Here is a 21190-nt window from a genome sequence, read left to right as displayed (position 1 = left end):
AATAGAGTGTGCAATGGAGAAGGCCAGGTGACTCTTGTTACGCGCGAAACTCAGGGACAGGCACGGGTGGGGACACATGCGAGTGCCCTCTGTACTTGCATTGTATGTGCCTGGTGGTCTGTGTGTTTGCAGATATGTCCTACTGAGAACTCCGGCGCCTCAACCCTTGTGGATGAAGTCCTTGCCGTCTTTGAGAGCATTGCCATGAGTGACGTCATTAAGTTGACGCCATCATGGCTGCTATACGTGCATCATGGTCCGGGGCATTGTGTGCCCTGTTTGGTGGGGTGCAAGATGATTGCCTTACTCAGATATTTTGTGCGGCAGCTCTGATACTGAAGGTAATGGGCGAGACGCGCGGCTGGTAATGGCGGCCAGTTTCCTAAAACTCTCTGATGCTAAAGGCCAGCAGTTGTTACAACTCCGTAAACGGCAAACCTGATTGGAATGGCGTGCAGTAGTGCGCGACAGAAGACTGGCAAACGGTAGGAAAAAATAGCCTCATTTGTGGCTAGGGGTTTCTGTCACTGTTCAGTTATAGAAATCTAACTTTACAAAGCAGCAGTTAAAAAGCATTGCTGCTGCTCCTGTAATCTGTGTCCAGCGTGTGCTGCATGGTTTCATAAATGAACGCGGACACCTTGTGTGCTGTTTAATCACTGCTTTAATATAATCACCCACAGCGGCCCAAAGGTATTACACTCTTTAGGAGGGCCTTGAAGAATATAGTGTGCTCAGACCGCGCTTCAGGCACTATTGCATTAATTTCATTTCTTTTTAAGGCGTCACCATCATTCTAAACTAGGTGGATTGCCAGGACAAACACCTTTCCCACTGACCTCCAGTTAACCGTGACCTTCTCCAAGGGAGGCTACCATACCTCGGAAGACATTGCATTAATTTTGGTGGGCAAGCAAAGTGAAGAAGAAAAAGTGATCCCCTGCCCCATGGCACTACCGGCTCGTGAGGCATTTCATTCGATGGTTTGGGGCTGTCCTAAGATGATTTCAAAAAAAAAAAAAACTCGCAGCGAAACGTTCGTTATGTCAGTTGTCAATGCACAAAAATTTGTTTGGAAGGTCGTTATATGTCTGAGGTGGCATACTAAGGTTTGTTACATTTGAGGTTGGCACCCAGCAGTGGGCAGGTTGCTCTTCCCGGGCGGCCAATCATTAGACACCTTGAGCATACCGTGTTACGGTTACCGTTAACGAAGTACCGGGAGCCCGCCCACCGCCGGTGGGCACGCGCTGATTGGTCCCGATGCTGCGTACGCGCGCGCAGCTGCCGGGTACCTAGCGCCATCTGTCGCCGTCAAGGCTATATGCGAAAGTGCATTGGCTGCACGCAGGCTCCCGGTACTCCGGTACCACTCTGGTACCGGTAACGGTAACACGGGGCACGGTATGCTAAAGGTGTCTGCCACGGTGGGCAGGTTGATGACTCCGCAAGGTCACGTGACCTATAGGTGGCCCTTCTGCCTCCTAGGTTGCCTTTCGGCCCCACTTGCCAGAGTGAAATTGGTAAATTGGTTTTTGAGGGAAGGAAGTGGCGCAGTATCTGTCTCGCATATATTGGCGGACACCTGAACCGCGCCGTAAGGGAAGGGAGGAAGGTGGGAATGAAAGAGAGAAAGAGGTCTCCGGAATAATTTCGACCACCTGGCGATCTTTAACGTGCACTGACATCGCAGAGCACACGGGCGCCTTCTGCGTTCCGTGTCCATCGAAACGCGGCCGCCGCGGTCGGGTTCATGCTCGTGTTTTTCGCCCCCAAAACCGACGCCGGATTTGCTGGGTAACGGGGCCTTTAACGGTATCGCGTTAATAACTGGGAAAGAGGGGTTATTGTACGCACTACAGGGATCACTGTGCTACAGGCCGCGTAACCTGGAGAGTTTTTTCGTCCCGTCAGCGCTCTCGCAAGCGGACTACCCACTGAATGGCGCGCGCTGGGCCCGCGAAGGCGAATCTGGGCCAAGGAAAGCGAAAGCGCGCGACGCGTGGACGGGGGGCGTTTCACGTGCGCGCGTCCTGGCGTTTTCTGTTCTGCGGCACTGCACGTCACTCCGTGAGATTGAATGTGTTATACGCGCTTGATCCTGCAACGAATGGGACGGACAGTCTTTGTCAAAAGTAACCAGGCTGCATGGTTTGTTTCTAGCTCGTACAGTGGAGCCCTACAGCTTCCCTGAAGCTGAAATTGTCGTTCAAGGTAAGGACTGGGGGTCTTCTTACCTTCCAACATCTTTTGATCTTTAGGAAGGCCACAAGGGCTCCACTATACAAGCTAGAAGCAAACCATGCAGCCTGGTTACTTTTGGCAAAGACTGTATGCATATGCGTTGGTTCTGTCGCGGTTTGGATGCACCACAACAGAGCTGGCGGAGCCAGCTATATTGCGGACTTTGTAGCAGAGTAAAAGCTGATAGCTGGGCTTCTTTGTTTTTGTCTTTATATTGGCGCTTATTCGGCACAGGAGCACGCTTTTTCGTTTACGACGAAATTTGAGGGCAGTCTTAAAATTGCGATATTTTTTTTGTCCCAACACTGATTCAAACGTTACGTAATAATGTCGAGAGATTGTGGCTGGGCTTTGTTTAATTATCCATATTTAGTTTTGTCTTAACGTTTTATGTATACGTAGCATCAATACGTTCACTTTCGCCAGACCTCTCCATGAGGCGTTGTGTGATGCCTCCACCAAAAAATTGGCAGCGGTTTAGCTACGGTTAAACCTGGAGTGACGCGAGAGCTCCGCCGAGCCGCCTGCTTGTACAGCTGCGACACCCCTCCCCCTCTCCACTCCCCCCCACCTCCACTCGACAAGCCACATGCGCACAGGTGTTGCAGCTCGGTTTCGCCGCCGCGCCGCTCCGCCGGCAGCTGCTCCGCACCACGTGACCAACCGGCTCAAGGCCACGGCGCCGTCACGGAGCTCACGGGGTGCCGCGCTGAAGGCTCGAAGAGCTGGCGTTGTGTAGCTCTCGCTACAGAAGAATGCAATAATAATGCGGCGCTATATAGACAGCAGATACAGCAGCGATGTGTCTCCTCAAGCCCACATTGACGGGATTTGAAGGCGCAGGCTCCTTTCCCAAGCTGTGCAACCCTAGGAAACCGAGCACCAGACCGGTGCATAGCTCGTACCCATTTTGAGAAAACTGGTGGGTACCCGGCCGGCAGCGGGAGTCGAACCCACCACCTCCCGAAATCGAGGCGGGAGCTCTACCACGGTGACATATGCGTCAAGGTACAATTATACACATGCATATGCAATGCACGTCTGCAGCAGTCGCTACGCGTGGACATGTCAAGCTTTCGGATCCGTTTTAGCCAAACGTGCTAATGCCGTCTACGACGGTATCAGCGCTGTGCCAGATAAGTTTTGGCTGTCAGCGACATCCCCTCTGACAACATCGGGGTTGTTGTCACCCGCCGTCTTGCGGGTCTTTCTGCTTTTTTTTTCTTTTTAGGTTCCTAGCTTTGTCCGCGAAAGCCGCATCTACAGAGGCTTTCGGCAGGTGCATACTGGGCATATCAGCAGCGAAGAACAGGGTTCTTGGCCATCGTGTACTCGCTGGTTAGGAGAGCCTGCAGGTCAGCGACTTTGGCGCCGGGAGTCGGCTTCAGGATGCGTCGACAGGTGCCTGGGAGGTGTACAGAAAGGGGGGCTCGCTTGGCCGACCTCCCTGCGTGCTGCTGGCTTAGCGTGACGCCGTGCATTGTTGTTGTCCCTCTGTCCGTTGAGCGACGTCGCAGCTGCTGTTTGTCCGTGCTCGCGTTTGAGAGAAGAAAAGGGACTCAGACGTCGCTGCGCTGCGTGTATACCCCTGGTACAAAGAAAGGGGGAAAGAAAAAATAAAGAAAGAAAAGGAAAAAGTCCCGTTGGTGAGCCCTGGCCCGTATCTCGGCAGTCGGCGCAACGGAAGATTGCAGCGGTTGGCAGTCCCCGCGCTGTCGGACTGTTGTGAGGCAGCCTTCCGAGTCGTGTGTGGTCGCGGACTCGTGTCCCTGTGCGAGTCGTCATTCATCTCCGAGCAAGCGCGACGCGTGTCTGTGGTCTCGCGTCCACATCGTCTTGACAGAAGCGCGCTGCTGAGCTCGCTTAACGGTGCATGTTTCGTGAAGGTTTAGCGGAGGGTGACGACGCCGGGTTTGCTCTCTTTTTTTGTTTGTCAAAGAGAAACCAGGGGGCGCGTCGGTCACGTAAACGTCGCCTTATCGCAACGCTTACAGCGATCGAAATCACCGTTTTTCTTCTGGGAACGAACATTTATTGGCGAATAAATATTTTCCTTGTTAGTGCCTGTGTTAGTATGATCACCTAGCGGAGTTCACGCGTGAAGTGTGTATACTTCCGAACTGATGCCGGGCGGCCCGCTCCAGCGAAGGCGTCCTGGAAATTGCGGTGCATTTTGCCCTCCTATCCGCGTTTTCAGTATACTTACTCCCCGGTTTCTTGTTTGTTTTTTTTTCGCCAGTTTCTTCTTTCTCGGAGAAAGTGGTCGTTATGTGTAAGTGTTCTACCGCGGCGGAATGCCGCCGACTCGATGACCCCTCTCGAGGCCTCGAAGTGCAGCTTACTTTGCGCTCGCGTGGCTTGACCTCTGGCGATTTCATTTTGCCGCGGCGTATTTTTGCTCGCGTCTGCGTCTCCTTCCACTTCTTTTATCGCCGAGCAGTGCTGCATTCTCTTTTTTGTTTTTCTCTTTTTGCTTTCGCTTGAAAATCTCTCCGGCACTGTGTGGCGTCGTCGCGGCCGCAAGGTCATGACTGTCTCTGCGGTCTCGTGGTATGATTCAGCGCGTGCCAAGCAGTGATCACCGCAACCGGCGACTCTAGAGGAGGCGATAGAGGAGGAGGAGGAGGTGATGGTGATGACGGTGTGGCTTGACGCGCCGTTGGCAAATGGTTGTCTGCTGAGAAAGTTCGGAGAAAATGCGGCCGCGCTTTCGAACCCCCCCCTCCCCAACCCAGACTGTCTTCCGGCCAGTTGAAAAGAGGGGGCGCTGCTCTGCGAGAGTCGATTTGAAAAGGAAGCGTTTAAAAGTGAGAGAGCAGGGGAGGAGGATGGCGGGGAATGCACGGGTCGGTTATTCGCTCGTTCTGCTCACTATGCTACTTTCATAAGAGGCTGCGTTCACGGTCTTGATGGAAGCCAATTTCCTGGCGCGAATGTTTCAGTATGCGTTGTGTCTTCCGCGGCGACTGAACGAAGGAAAGAATGAATTTGCGCGGCGTGGGAGAGACGTATAGGAAATGTAACGCTTAAACGTTCCGCTGAGCGCGCAGCGCCACAGCCAGCCACTGGTCCGCTAAAGCGGCGACTGCCGTGTTCGAATGCATTGGGGACCACGAAAATGTTTTTTTTTTTTTTCACTTGTTAGAGTTTTGCAACCGTGTAATGCTTCTAGCTTCTATTCTCGCCGAACTCACTTGAGCACCGTTCCGGAACCACGTTGAAGTTCGAAGCCAACGGTGAAAATTTTCCTCCGGGACCGAAATTTTCTCTCGAATGGTGTCTGTAGTCAGGTACAACTCAAAAATGACATCCAGTGAGGTCGGTCTATTCTCTGACAGCGCAGTGAGTGGCAGATGAAAGGGGACATTCCCCTCCCTCCATGGTAGGGGATAGTCCCCTCCTTGTATGTTCACGCTATAGGAGGCTCATGAGAATCGGCCGACGCCATTGGCTGGAATGGGGGGTCCCTTGACGGGGATAAGCTACTTCGTTCTTGAGTTGTATCCCACTACAGTAGAAAATAACGCATCTCCGACGTCTGACGCTTCGAAAACCACTCGCGGTCATCACGGCTGCGACAAGCGCTGCGTGTTCATGCTGCCATTTCTATTACAGAACGGTGCCACCGACTTAGCGACCAAACTGACGCCGATGGGTGCCGACTGCGCCTTTGGGATCCTCGTGTGAGTTTAGGCAAATCCTGCCCTCGCTGGGGTCGCATTGTGACAAGTACAGGCATAGGTCAAGGAAAACATTATCCGTATTCACTCAGTGGCTGTCTCAATAAGTGCGAGTGGAAATAACTCCACTGTGGAAGTAGCAACAGAATTCATTATTGTGTGCAAACGGAGTGTTCCCTTTCGTATTGGCGCTACCTGTACTCTGGTCCAGTATTTAGGGGAATCCCCCTACGTGGAGTACACTTGTAGTAAGTGACCTTATTAGCATCGGCACAGGGGCAGCCATACGGCCACAAAGGAAAGCTGTATACGACTTTCACAGAAACTTCATAGCTGAAGAAGACTAAAGACTGAAGAGGGCACTGCTCTGCATAGACTACAGACGGGCTCCTTCGTAAACTTGCATAAGCTACACAAGATACACCCCACAGATTCTAGGGGCATATGCCCAGGTCTCCTTGGTTAGAAGAGCCAACAGGCTTGCAGAAGCCAACGGAACCGTTGTGTGGGCGACCGCGGCGACGTTTATTAGAAGGCTGCCGGAGGGATGATAGCGGCGGCGTCCAGCCGAGGCCAAGGTCCCGAGCGTTCTCCAGCGCGTGCTAGCCGCACTTTGTCCTCTTCGGCATTGCACCGCTGCGGGTCGCTACACCGTGAATGTTTAGGGGAAATACCCCGCGTGGAGCATGGTTTACAAATTCTGGCTCTACCCTATAACTGCGCCACCTTGGGAGATTCCCTGGGCCGGCCAACACCGCTCGCGTGCCCTCTTTCAGTCGTTGATCAATTCACTCTCGCCTTACCGTGTGCTATAGCTGTCCCGGTTAGCTGAGCTGGCAGAGCGACTGCCTCGGTGAGGCGGTTGTCCCGCATTCGAATGCCGGGCCAGTACGAATTTTTCATGAGCTGCGAAGTTTCTGTGGAAGCTGTATAGGTTTCCCCTGTGGCCGCATGGCTCCGCTTGGGTGGATGCTAATAATTACTCCCTTGTGTGCCACTGCCGCTCATGAAGTGTTGTTGAAAAAACGAGAAAATTGGAGGCACTCAAGTTCCGCCTTAAGGGTATGACGCTATAGCGTATTGGGTCAATTGCCACAAATGCAGAAGGTCATTCTCTGCATTCATAGATCCATGAGACTCCTTTCTACCCCTCCTGGCGCAGTGGCGCAGCTGTTAAGCGATGCGCCACTCACTGCCCTGCGATGGCAGGTGCTCCCAGCGGTGGCCCAGGTTGCTCTTCCCGAGCGACCAATCGTTAACTGCCACCTGCCACGGTGGGCAGTTTGCTCGCTGTCTGGTGGACTGGGTGCGATGAACTGGCCGTAAGGTCACGTGACCTAGACGGCTCTGGGGAGGTTCAACAAGGGGAAGCTTTGGGCCAGTTGGTCAGACATGTTGGGGAGGAGGAATAACCGCAAACTTGACAGGACTGAAGATCGAGAAGAGGACAGGACGAGCGGTAAAATAAGGTTCAACAAGGGGAAGCTTTGGGCCAGTTGGTCAGACATGTTGGGGAGGAGGAATAACCGCAAACTTGACAGGACTGAAGATCGAGAAGAGAAGAGAGAGATCCCCTTGTTGAACCTTATTTTACCGCTCGTCCTGTCCTCTTCTCGATCTTCAGTCCTGTCAAGTTTGCGGTTATTCCTCCTCCCCAACATCTCTGGGGAGGGCATGCCTGAGTCATGCCTGTTATTTTTCGCTCACAACGCCGACGCCGGGTTTTCTGGGTAAGGGGGCCTTTAACAAGCTTTATCGCGTTAATAGACTATGAACGCTCACATGTGCACGTCTTTGTCCTGCGCGAGCGTACGCGGTGTCTGCTTCGAAGCGGAAGACTTCCATAGTCCGTCCGTCCGTCTGTGCAGAGGTGGCGCGAGAGAAAAGTTTCTTCCCCGCGGGGTGTTCCTGGCCGGGGGTCAGCGCTATTCTCGTGATTCGCTCAGGGATAAACCGCCGGCGGCACCGCGGTGCGTTATAAGCTCATCCGTTGCGCCAACACACCCGAGGAGTGGACTCTCTCGCTTCTTCTCTTTCGCGCGGATTCGTTGTCTCCTCCCGAGAAGGACGCATACTGCGTGTCTCCGCGCCTTATGCGCCGTGGCGCACGCGCATTTGGACGCCCGGGCGTTGCGGAAGGACGCGATAGCCACGCGTTTTCCTTTCTCGCCTGGCTGCGCGCCCGCCGTTATTTGTTTTCTTTCTTCGTTTTAAGGCGAAAGCCTTTAATGGCTCATACTGTCGTCCGTTAAAAATGCGCGTCACACGCATTTTACTCGGGAACTAAAAAAAAGATAGAAGGAAACCAATGGTTGCTTCAGATAGAGCAGGAAAAAATGAACCTACAAGCGAAGTTTGATGACTATAGAGTAATTAGTTTATTGTAGTAAAAAATGTCGAAACTGCGTCGAAATAGCGCGGACGTCGATATAGCCACGGGTACGGTGTGACGTCACATTCACCGGAAGTCGTCACGGCATAGTGAAAATTGTCACCGAATGGTCGGAAAAACGTCGTATTTGTGTCAAATTGGGTGGAAAAATGTGTAATGAAGCTTAGTTAACACTGAAGATCCCCGAAAGATGCATAATTTGGTTATCGATATAGCCAGCGGAACGGTGTGACGTTACATCCACCGGAAGTCGTCACGGCATGGTGTCCTCAGCTTTCGCCTCTCAGCACTTTAGTTGCCAAAATGTCCTCGCATTTTTTTTTGCTTTCTACGTTTGAAAGGCCTGTGGGTGGCGAATCTCTATTCGCTATAGGAGGTATTCACTGAGGCCGCGCTACCAGACGGCGCGAGCGTCGTCGCGGCAAGCGCGCCATGTTTGCGGTCGTTTCAGGCCAGCTCGCGCAGTGTCACGGTGCGCCATGAGGTGCCCGGCCTGAACTGTTAGTGATCCGTAAAATATTTGTATGTTGTTGAATACGTCAGCGACCACTTTTCTTTGTGGAGCGCGTATTGTGCATGAAGTTTGCAGCAGAATTCTTCTGCGCCGTGATATAACCGAGCTGCCTCAACTCGGCAGCAAAACTGGCTGGCTGCGCTGCACGCAAGAATGTACACGACTTGCAGCTTTTAATATCAGTTGATAACTGTCAGCTAGTCATGCAGGGCTCATCGTGGATAAACAGCCCGATTAATTACCGAAATTCCAAAACTGCCGCCGCAGAAATTGATAATTCAAGCGCCTGTAGTCCGCGAACTGCTGACGCTTCTCAGACGGTCTTTCAGCAGAAAGGAAAAGCGTCATAGCTGCCCTATTTACACGACAGAACGGTCAAACAAATACTGTCATGCGCTCGCAGCACGAACGGCAGACACAGCGAGAATGTTGCAGTTTTGACTGTAGCTACTTAGCGCTGCTTCGTATGCACAAGACGTTTAGCGCTTTCGCAGCAACGCAGTGTGCAGCCATTCCGCTAGATTCAGTAGTAACACGTCACTTTCAGCAGATGGAGATGACAAATTAAGCTACAGCTAAGCGAACAGACCCTTCGAATTACTCACCTCTTCAAAAACAGCACTTCGGCCGTCGGCACCCTCAGCACGGCTCTTGGACTCACCCGCTTGTCAAGTAATTGCACCCTCTCATAGGTTTATATCCTTTAATTCCTTGGCCTGCCAGCAGACTTAAGCCGTGCACAAGGTGGGCCTCGATACCGATGAATTCAACGCGCGGCAGCAGTCCTGCTGCGCCGGCGCCTCCGCTTTCTTACGGGCCGACCTTTTCACAAAGTGGAACCTTTTCAGCGTGACCGCTCTTTCCTGCTTCGCGCAGTTCCCGGAACACCCTCTCAGTAACGGGGTGTTACGGGCCGGACAGTAATTGTCTATGGCGAGACGCGAAATACTGCCACGTATCATTGTAGTGTTTGTTCGTTCACGCTCAAGGCTGCAGGAAAGGGTTGTTATCACTTTTGTTCGTGACGCGAGAAGCGACCAGACTAATCTCGAATGATCGCAGCCATGAAAGGCTGCATCTAGGTTTTTCCAGATTAGTGTAGATGATCTTGTCCTGCTATCTGGAAGTTTCCTTGCCGGCTTTAAATTGAGCGATGCCGCGAGCGGCGGACATTCGTAGTTCGACGACCGCCGAGCACGCCTGTTGCTTACGCCGCCGCCGAGTGATTCAGTTCTTTTGAGGGCGCAAGTCAGCCCAAATAAAGAGCTTCGTTTGCAAGTATTTCTGGTGTCTTCCTGACCGCTGGACTGCCGTCACTACAACGTGACATCTGGTGGAGGTGCTGGGTACCCTTCCATGTACCAGACACCCCCAGCAAGTCGCGATGCCAGCCCTTCGAGTCATTCACCGGAGGACTTGACTCCAGTCTACCACGCAGCCTCTTGGAGCCTCCAGCCATGACTTACGCCGGAGCAGTGCGCCGTCCTGCGCCTCCACCAGATGTCACGTTGTAGTGACGGCAGTCCAGCGGTCAGGAAGACACCAGAAATACTTGCAAACGAAGCTCTTTATTTGGGCTGACTTGCGCCCTCAAAAGAACTGAATCACTCGGCGGCGGCGTAAGCAACAGGCGTGCTCGGCGGTCGTCGAACTACGAATGTCCGCCGCTCGCGGCATCGCTCAATTTAAAGCCGGCAAGGAAACTTCCAGATAGCAGGACAAGATCATCTACACTAATCTGGAAAAACCTAGATGCAGCCTTTCATGGCTGCGATCATTCGAGATTAGTCTGGTCGCTTCTCGCGTCACGAACAAAAGTGATAACAACCCTTTCCTGCAGCCTTGAGCGTGAACGAACAAACACTACAATGATACGTGGCATTACCCCCCTTCCAAAGAAGCATCGCCTCGATGCTTTACAATGAAATTAAACACGGAGAATGCTTCGAGAACTTAAGAGTCCTTTAGCGTTCCTAATAATGTGTAAGGGCCGCGGTAAAAGCTTCAAGTCTGGCCGTGTCGTCGGTGTTGTCGTCGTATTTGTCGTCGTCGTAGTAGTCGTCGTCGTAGTAGTCGTCGTCGTCGTAGGGATCGTCGTCGTCGTAGGGATCGTCGTCGTCGTAGGGGTCGTCGTCTTCGTAGGGGTCGTCGTCTTCGTAGGGGTCGTCGTCTTCGTAGGGGTCGTCGTCTTCGTAGGGGTCGTCGTCTTCGTAGGGGTCGTCGTCGTCGTAGGGGTCGTCGTTGTCGTAGGGTTCGTCGTTGTCGTAGGGTTCGTCGTTGTCGTAGGGTTCGTCGTTGTCGTAGGGTTCGTCGTCGTCGTAGGGGGCATGGTCTTCTGTTTTCGTCGATGGAGGATCTTAGTTCTTGCGCTCAGAAGCAACCTCACCTCCAGAGGCTGCTTTATTCAGTTTAACCTTCGGGGCTGGGGAAGCGTCCACGCACTGCGTACCCTCGGCTAGGAGATACTTAGCGCGGTGACGATGTCGACGCAGAACGCGATAGGCAGCTCGGCGATGAGTGTCCTTCCCGACGCAAAAAATCCTCGATTTCGGCTGGTCGCTGGCCGGGTCGGGGTCGTGGGGCGTCGTAAGAGAATCCTCGGATGCCCATTCTCCTGTATGGGCAGTACCGGAGAATGTCACCGGTTTCTCCGCAGTGGAAGCATAGTTGGCGGCGCTGGTCGGGTGTTCTCCACTCGTCGCATTTTCTAGGCCGTGTGCGACGCTCGTAGGACGGGCGAGTTGGGGCGAGAGGGCGGCGCTCCAGCGCAGCTGGCTAATGGCGATAGGAGCTTAGGTGCCGTCGTCGAGGTGCAGGACGGCGCACTGCTCCGGCGTAAGTCATGGCTGGAGGCTCCAAGAGGCTGCGTGGTAGACTGGAGTCAAGTCCTCCGGTGAATGACTCGAAGGGCTGGCATCGCGACTTGCTGGGGGTGTCTGGTACATGGAAGGGTACCCAGCACCTCCACCAGATGTCACGTTGTAGTGACGGCAGTCCAGCGGTCAGGAAGACACCAGAAATACTTGCAAACGAAGCTCTTTATTTGGGCTGACTTGCGCCCTCAAAAGAACTGAATCACTCGGCGGCGGCGTAAGCAACAGGCGTGCTCGGCGGTCGTCGAACTACGAATGTCCGCCGCTCGCGGCATCGCTCAATTTAAAGCCGGCAAGGGAACTTCCAGATAGCAGGACAAGATCATCTACACTAATCTGGAAAAACCTAGATGCAGCCTTTCATGGCTGCGATCATTCGAGATTAGTCTGGTCGCTTCTCGCGTCACGAACAAAAGTGATAACAACCCTTTCCTGCAGCCTTGAGCGTGAACGAACAAACACTACAATGATACGTGGCAATACACACATTTCACACACCGGCTACTTAACGATGCGGCTGGCTACGGCGGCCGCGCGCGCGTGACCACCAACATGGCGAATGCCGCGCCGGCCGCTAGCGCCCCTTGCGGATGACGTCATGTGAATACCTCCTATAGTAACGGCCACCAGGGCCCCGTATTTTGGAAGTGTAAGCGGACGTACGTTCAACCTTTCGTGGCTGAAACTTAGTGCGTTCTCTTGCACCGAAAAACGGTAAACCCTTCGCGATGGCTCAGTTGTTACGACGCTCGGCTACCGAGCCGGAGTTCCCGGGTTCGAACCCGACCGCGGCGGCCGCGTTTCGATGGAGGCGAAACGCACAAGGCGTCCGTGTGCTGCGCGATGTCAGTCCCCATGAAGGTCGAAATTGTTCCGGAACCCTCCTGTACGGCTCTATTTGCTCTGTGTCGTCTTTCACTCCCTTCCTTACGGTGCAGTTCAGGCGTCCACCGAGATGTAAGGCAATTATTGCACCATTTCGTTTCTTAAAAAACCAATTTCAAAAACCAATTTTCACTGCCGCTGCCGCTTCCGCCCTGCATCGCATTAGAGAACTGTAGCATAGCGCGGTCTGCGAACCGGTTCCTTCAGGCGCTAACTGCGCATGCGCTGATTGCTCCGAGTGGCGCCCTCGAGCCAGTACACAGGAGCGGCTGGAGTGGCCGCGGATCGCGTTGTACTAAATCGGTCTATTATTAGAGACTTGTAGCATAGCGCGATCCGTTACTGTCATGCCCTTCCGTGTTGTGGGTCGCCACTGCGCATGTGCAGATGGCCCCGAGGGCGATGGCGCCAGATGCGGGCCCGCCTTCCGCGTCGAGACCAATCAGCGCGTACGCACCGGCGACCCGTGGTAGCGGACAACGGTAGCAGATCGCGCTATGCTATAACTCTCTATTGGTTTTAGCACAACGCGATTCGGTATCGTATTCCCCGCGTTGATGGCCGGCACCTGGCACCCTCAGGGCGAACTGCGCATGCCCTGTAGTTCTCGCTGAAGGGAATCGCGCGTGCTAAATATCTATTTGTAGGTAGTTTCAGCATAGAAGTACTTGAAGCTGGGCTTGTTGGTGCATATTCGTGAAAGATATGAGAGCGCAAAACGGCAACAGCGCTCGTTCTGTTCCCTTACTCGTCCGTGTTGCCGTTTTGCGCTCTCATGTCTTTCACAAAGTCATAGCGCGGTGCAGTTCCGCGAGGCGCCGACTGAGCATGCGCAGTGGCAAGTGTGTGCGCCTCTCGGGGCCATGTGATATTCACTTTTTGCATTACAACTGTTGATGCAGCCAAGTTGGCGTTACGGAAAAGTCTGGTTTGATATCGCTCCGTAGCCGCCACTTTGGAGTTCGAGGTTCCTGCCAATCGGCGCAGAATGGAGTGGACCGAGTCGCACACTGTTCTCTTCCGAAATACTGGCCTGGGTTCTCGCTTATAGTAGCCACTGCGGATTCGGGTCTGAACCTGACTGCGCTTATACAGCTGTCTCATTTCTTCGTAGTGGAAGAAATCTTTATCTCGGCCCGGGGTTCTGTCCCGGCCGCGGCGGTCGAATTTCGATGGAGGCGAAATTCTAGAGGCCCGCGTACTGTGCGACGTCAGCGCACGTTAAAGAAGCCCAGGTGGTGGAAATTCCCGGAGCCCTCCACACGGCGTCCCTCATAGCCTGAGTCGCTTTGGGTACGTTAAACCCCCCACAAAACCAAATCTCGGCCCGGGGATGGAATCCTGGACCAGACGGCTTTCTAGTGTTCAGTGCTGTCACTGCTGTATCATTCAGGGACCATTGGCGGTATAGTTTTGAGTTTCGTAAGCGACTCCAGAGCTCATGCTCTTGGAGCACTGCCCCATCTCGCTTGCACAATTCCTTCGTGCTCGTCACCACGTGCCCATTACAGTCCAGATGCAATATGGCGACGCACAGAGGGCGCTTCGTGCAAAGCGGTACACACTCTAGCGTCGATTCCAACCGCTCCGTCGCTTACCCCTCCCCCCTCTTGCTTCGCACGCGCCGTTCGCTGTCTTGCTTCGCGTGTACAGTTCCCCCATCGGCGTGTCTAAGGAGCGGCATAAACAAAACGTTTCGGTGTTTATGCAACGCACAGCCGGTCGTGTGTGCGCTCATACTCGGCATATACCTGGTCACGAGGCTGAGACGAAGACCCACCGCGTGAGCGCGCTTTAACTCGTAGCGTTGCCGGACCACGCCCATCCCGAGCCGCATGGAGAATGAGGGGCGCGCAGATTCGCGCACGTCTACTATGCCTGCCTCCTCCTGCGCGTCTTCGGCGCACGGGCGTGAATCGCTTTGCGTGTGAGAGCGGGCTTATTAAAACTCGCCGCACCCAAAAGCGTGAGCAAGATATTGCTCGCGCGTGAACTGCGCCGACGAAAAAAAAAATGAAAAGTAGTAGAGCCGCTCGTGTGGGTCCGTTTGGTTACGGGGTTCCCTCTTGGTGTACAAGCCTGCTGGCTTCTCTGGCTTTTGTCGGGCCACGAGCGTCTCATGTTTTCTCTTCGCTTTTCAAAGTCCTCCCTTTCTCTCTCTGACTATGCCTCCTTTCCTTTAACGCCGTGGCTTGTCTATAAAGCGCCGATTAGCTCGAGGCGGCGCGGTTCTTTTGTTTGTCTCGGCTGGCAGCGTGGCCAGGAAGCTCGGCTGTGTTCGTGTCTGGTGTCCCGGGACATTAGGCGTGAGCGCGGCGGGTCTTCGCCGAAGTGGCTTGATTGACGAGCTCCACTTGCCGAAGGGATCTCGTTACTGTATACGGCGCCTGGACACAACCGGCGCGTGACGGTGCCGGCGCGGAAGTGGTGCGACAGGTTGAAGCTGTCCAGGACAGAGGAACATTGGCCCGTTGGAAAGGATCTGCGTTTTTGGGAGGATACCGAAGGAAAGGAAGCTGGCGCTGATCGTTGGACTCTACTTATCACGTCACCTCGTGGAAGTTGAAGGGCTTGCCCTGCTGTCTTCTACGTCTCCTCGAGCGGACGTATGCGCCGATGTTTCCTTAGGGTTGCGAGGATTGCGGGTCCTTAATTCAGACTTCTGTGTGCTAGTAAGGTGGCAGGTCTTCGTTATCGTCGGTCTGGCAATACTGATTGGCTAGCTGGCGGGCCGCCTTATGCGAAGCCAGCGTTGGAGAAAAGAGCGGTCCGAGCTCTGAGCGCCAACTCCGCAGGAGACCGACTAGAGAGCGTTCGTTTTGCAGTTTTTCGTGCCACGGACAAGGGTTGACATCTTCAGGGTTTTGTTTGGCGCCGTGAAGGGTTCCCCTGAAGACAGCCAGACTTCCGAATTCCTGGTGGAAAGAACGTCTTGAGAAGCTCATGAGCCAGGCTGCAGCATAGGCGTCGGTGCCATTTGGATAGTGCATTCTATCTGCCGCTTCCATTCTGACTGTTGACACTAATTAATGATCGCTGGCAGCGCCAATACTTCTACCTAGCCAGCTGGTTTACTTCAGCGGTAGCCTTTAATTGGAGTTGTGCCCCAGTGTAAAAAGAGAAACTAACGCCCTCTCGCGCTCGTCGTTGAACGTTGCTGGACACTTGAATGCACTGATTTATTCGCCTGTCATCGATATACCAGCCAGTCACCATCAAGTCTTTGCCGGACTACGTCTTACAGAAGGGCGGCGAGATTTCGAAGCTGCGTCGCCGAAAACAGATGCGCTGAGCCTGCTGATGTCGAAGGATTAGCGTTTCCGGCCGTTGTTCGCCTGCCGTTGTCTCAGTAGTCTGCCACATTGGAATTGACCGGGCATCTCTCCTGTCTGGACAATCGGGACGTTTCGGAGAGTCGGGGCAATCTTGCGTGCGTCTGGCCGCTGTCCTCCAGCGCGGGAAGTGAACCACCGGGTTACGCGTCAAACTGCGGGCGCCACGAGACACGGCCGCCGCCACGTCGCAGCCGCCCCGGAAGACCTCGGACCGCAGCCCTAGCATCTCCGGCGCGTCCTCCAGGTCGGACCGGCACCACCATCGCCGTTGCAGGCCGTGCTGGAACCCGAGCACGTCGCCGAATTCAACGGGCGGCGGCGGCGCCAGGGGAGGAGGGCGGCAGTCCCGCACCCTGGCCGCTCTGGATCGCCAAGCTCCGGCCGAGCCGTCAGCGGCCGCGGAACTGCGCGCCGCCGCCTTGCCCATGTGGGAGGAGCTCGTCGCGCTGGTCGCCAGCGTCTTCATCTTCCTGGGCGCCCTGGTGCAGATCTTCTGGAGGCACGTCGTCCAGAGGAGGCGCCGCCCCGCCCAGGGACCCGCCGGTGACTCGTCAGCCTCCGGCTCGAAGACGTCCTCGTCCTCGCCCGCTGCCGAGAAGGTCCGGTCCTCTGGCGGCGGCAGCGCGGGTCCCTTCGCCAACTCCGAAGACACCGGCAGCGGCGGAAGCGCGGGGTCTTCACCGACGCCGAAGCAGCTCGCGGCGTCGTCCGACCTGGGCGAGGAGGTGGGCCTGGGCGACCTTCCTGCGGGGGACTACCCCGAAGACGTCCTGGAAGGCGTCGGCGACGGCAGTCGCGTCGTGCGTCGCGGTTCCCTCCGGCCTACGTACAAGGACCCGCCGCCCGTCTACAAGGAGCCGGTAAGGGGCCGGCGGCGCGCGGGCTACCCTGACCTAGCTATACTCGCCTCGTTTATCGCGCTGGCTGCTGTATAGTCCAGCCCGAACAAGTCGGGTTCATTAGTTCGCTTAGATCGTCGCGCAAGATGGGACACGTCGAGCATTGCCTTCAGACCTGTGCCGTCTGTTGGTGACCTGATTGGGGAAAGTACTTCATTTTGCTAGGGTATCGCTGTCGCTCGTCCGTCGTTGAGTTGTTTAGCCCAGCGGGGATTATGCGACCTAAAGGCATCTGTAGGATGTCCTGCCATGCACTCAGCGTTGCATGCATTAGCTGGGTAAGAGCGCGTCGGCGAGTGCCGTGGAAAGGAGATAGCCTGAGCTCGCTGTCGCTGTCAGTGCGGTTTATTTCGGCACCTCCCGTTGGAGGTCCGCGTCTTTCGCCTTTAGGGAATTAAAACCTTAGATATTTGTGGAGGCGAAAGCCCGCAAGTTACTTTTCCTTGCGACGGGTTAAGCGGTGCAACATCTCTCAGCGAAGCGCGAGTGAGAAAGAGGGTCGCCAAGCTAGTCGTCTGAACTAGACTGCGCAGCATGTCGCTCTTGCGAGATCGTGTTTGGTCGAGGACACACACACTGGGGTGGACATGGTGAATCGTTGCATGCCGGTCTGCTCACAAGGCTATTAATAAGGTTCACCGATGTTAAGCGTGCCCTGACCGTGTGCTGAAAGCGCTCACTGTGATCGTCGTCATCATTCTGTCCGGCTGCACCCTTCCGACCGAATCAACCTCCGTTTCCAATCAGTCATTCTTGCGTAACCGCCTCGGTGGCTCAGTGGCTTTGGTGTTTGACTGCCGAGCCCGAGGACGCGGTGTCGAATCCCGGCCATGGCGGCCTCGTTCCGATGGATGCGAAGCGCAAATGACACCCGTGCGCTGTGCAATGGGAGTTAAAGAACCCTATAGGTTCCGGAGTTCTCCACTGCGGCGCCCATCATTAGCCCATGTGCAGCGTCCGGACGTTGAACCGCACAAACTAAACCTCACGGTGCACCGCCTTATCATCAGCCTGACTGCGTCCACTACAGGACAAAGGCCTCTCCCGTATTTCTCCAATGAACCCTGTCCTTCGCCAGTTGCGGCCACCGTATCCCGGCAAACTTCTTAATCTCATCCGCCCACCCAACTTTCTGCCGCCCCCTGCTACGCTTTCTTCTCTTGGCATCCAGTCCTTACCCTTAACGAGAATCTTTTATGTTTCCTTCGTATTACACGCCCTGCCCATGTCATTATCGACTAGGATATCATTAACCGGCGTTTGTTCCCTCTCCCACTATGCTCTCTTCCTGTCTCTGAACGTCACACCTCTCATTTTTCTCTCCTTAGCTCTACTTCCGGCCTGTTCTGTGGTGGCGCACTGTGTGCCAGCTTGTGTGCCAACAACCGAAACGTTCTGACCCGCTACGGCTCCTCTGAGGGGAGACGTACTCAAAAGCCTTTTGCGCTGTATCGCGAGGAAACAGGATATTTAGTACACCTGTACAAAGTGACGCAAAGAAGAAGAAGAAAGAACTGAGCGTTAGAAATACGGTTACGTGGTTCCTAATTGTTAATCTTATAAGCATCTCCCAGCGCCCGCACGGCGCCGCGGTCACGTGTTCGAACTGGTGCTCATCTCCTTACAATAGCGCGCACTGGGGCCGCATCGAAAGGCGGTTGCAGCGGCGCCAGGAACGACGGCCACGCCATGGCGAGCCTGTAGCAGGCAGTAGAGGGACGGTCGGTGCAGCAACAGCGAGAGGAAGAACGCGTTGTAAAGGGGGGGGGGGGGGGGGGGGGGAAGCAGCGCTACGAGAGACCCCCCCCCCCCCCCCCCCTCGAGCAGAATCAGGGTCACGCACGCTCGAATTATGCACACGCGTACGGTTGCGCAAGACCCCGGCGAGGTTGGGACGTGTCCAACGCCCCCTCCTCTTCCGCCCTCGCTCCCTTCCAGCCTCCTCCTGTCTCTCCTTCAGCCCCGGTCGTGTGTATCGGTGTCGGCCGTGGGATCACTTGCCTTGCAGGCAGTGTAGTGTGTCGCGGTGCGTGTTTGCTCGCGCGGTCGCGCCTGTAATCACGCTAATAAGCGTCGCATTGGCCGCCGCATTGCCGCTGACACGTGCAATACAGCGCACCCCCCCCCCCCCCCCCCCCCCCTCCTCCCCTCGCTTCCACTGGCACTGAGTCGACTCGAAGAATGCCCCCCTCTGGGGTAATATTGCGGTATTGCGGCGAAAGTGCTGGCGCACGGACAAGGCACGTGCGCGTGTGTGCCGCGCTGAGCAAATATGGCCTAATCGATAGCAGCTGTTGCGTGCATAGGAGGCACACACACGACACGCCCTAGCGCTGAATTATAACGGGGCACCCCTTCGACCCGGTTGGAGCTTCAGCGGCGGTTCAAACGACGGATGTGTTTGTTCGTTTGTGTGCGTGTTTAAATTTCACTCCGAAATGACACTGTGGGCAGCAGAGGTCGATAACAGATTTTGTCCCTTTGGGAACAGAGTGCAGTCCGAAACGACAGTGGGAATGGGAGGAACGAGGTCGCCTTCTGTTTGGGCTCTCGGCTCTGCGGTTAGGGACGAATGTTTTAAGGGTGCGGATTCGACGAAAAAAAAAACCAAAAACTATTTCTGCGGGGTCGGACAACGAACTTCAGTGAAAAAGAGCTGAGGCAGCCTATGAGTGTCCAGCGTTAGCGATTGCGTCATTAACCATCTTCGCTATGCCCGGTACAAATTTTTCGTTATATCCGGATATCTACTTTCATAATGTGATCACATACAGTGCAAGAAGAGAAATCGTTTGACACCACTTTGAATGTCCTACGTCAATTATTTTGGCTGTAATGGACGTTTGAAGTTTCAAGAAGTCACGGTATGCAGAACCAAAGGTCGTCGTTGCGAATCCCTGTGATGAGCTACGCTCTTATTCATCTAGTAATCTTATGCTCCGCAGTGCGCTGAATCGTTTGATACCACTCCGAACATTCTACGCCAATTAGGTGGTCCACAATTTGTGTGTACCAGTGGTACCAGCCACTTGAATGGCCTTGTGTTTCATACTAACGCGACCCTGAGTAATGCGAGCATTAGAGCCAACGCTGTGAAAGCATTGGCACGCATTGAGGACATGCGTGCTCCATTCTGCGGGGGGAGTGCCAGCTGACTGATGAGCGATGCAATGCATAAATAACCTTTTTTTTTTTGTTGCGAATCTGTATCCCGCAATTTTTTTTTACCCACGACTGCGCATACAGGCAACTTATTGCCGCTCAACAAACCGTCGTGTTCCCCTTTAGGGGAGTGGAAGGCGTAGCTCGTTCCCTCGTCCCCCCCCCCCCCCCCTTTTTTTTTCGTGGTCGAAAGATATCCGCAATGATTTTTAAGCTCTCTTCAAAAGTAGAAAATATATCCGCGAAACGGTTCGATTCTCAGCGGTCCGCCGCGCGTGATTGGCCGCTTCGCTGCTTGACGTCGTCAGGCCGGCTACGTCACCCGGCGAAGCGGCCAATCACGCGCAGGGAACCGCGGAGAACCGGGCCGGTTCCAAAGCGAACCGTTTCGTGGATGTACCCCCCAGTTCTTAATTTCGCACCAATTCTCTCTCTCTCCCCCCCCCCCCCCCTTCCCCTCTACCCCTTTGTTTTCTGGCGCCCTGTACAACATGGCCTCAGCCGCGGAGGTATGTGGAGTTGCACAAGGACAGCTCGAGCGTGTACTTTGACGCACTTCGCTGTGTATACCGCACGTGTAGCGGCGAGCACGCGCAGCTATTTATTTTTGTCGGTGCTGTTTTAATTTTTTTTTCTTCGCGTCTGCACTTCCGCCTGGGTTTTGATGTACCGTCGCGAGCGCCTCTGCCTATGTCGCCGTCAGAGCAGTTGGTTCGGTCAGCTTAGCGACTGTAGAGCTATGAGTGCGATTCGTTCGCAGCATGTTCCTTGTCCAGGCCGTTGTCATTCCTTCCGAGATCCCTCCCAGCTCGATGGAATGGATATGTGGATCTTGGATACAGCGCGTGTGCTTGTTCGGTAAGCGCAGGTGCTTATTCTTGCGAGGCCTTGTCTTGTGAGCTGTCGGTTCTCGTGCAGACGGCGCCGGTGTACTCGTTCGAAGCTGGTATCAAAAATTCATGCTGAGCTTGTTGGTTCACTGTAGTCTTAGAAATGTCTTTTCCAGCCCAAACGGGACGACACAGAGCAGAGCAGAGAACAAGACAGAGCTACTGTTCCCCTTCCAGCCAATGGCGTCAGCCGATTCTCATGACCATGCAAGTGTCACAAAACAGGGGGTGGTAGATAAAAGGTGGTAGTCCCCTCCCTCCATAGTCAGGGATAGACCCTTCTCCCCATTGTGGCACCGCTCCCTGCATTGTCACG

At 54.6% G+C, this 21190-nt stretch overlaps 1 protein-coding gene across 2 annotated transcripts in view; it reads left to right on the top strand.

Moving 5' to 3' along the window:
• LOC149331222 (protein pellino-like) overlaps positions 1-21190 on the top strand; it is an 81686-nt gene that overhangs the window by 9890 nt on the left and 50606 nt on the right. Inside the window, exon 1 of one of the 2 annotated variants that reach the window (XM_089556389.1) lies at positions 20613-20842. The exons of the other annotated variant lie outside the window; for it this stretch is intronic. Coding sequence (XP_089412515.1) covers positions 20649-20842 — 194 coding nt within the window. The 5' untranslated portion in view covers positions 20613-20648. Of the gene's footprint in view, positions 1-20612; positions 20843-21190 lie in introns of those variants that run through there. 2 annotated transcript variants of the gene reach the window in all.

Source organism: Amblyomma mixtum, chromosome 8, assembly GCF_055824585.1.
Source record: "Amblyomma mixtum isolate Tamu chromosome 8, ASM5582458v1, whole genome shotgun sequence".
NCBI classification, from domain to species: domain Eukaryota; kingdom Metazoa; phylum Arthropoda; class Arachnida; order Ixodida; family Ixodidae; genus Amblyomma; species Amblyomma mixtum.
Note: the sequence above shows the minus strand (reverse complement) of the source record. Positions and strands in the feature narration are given on the sequence as shown.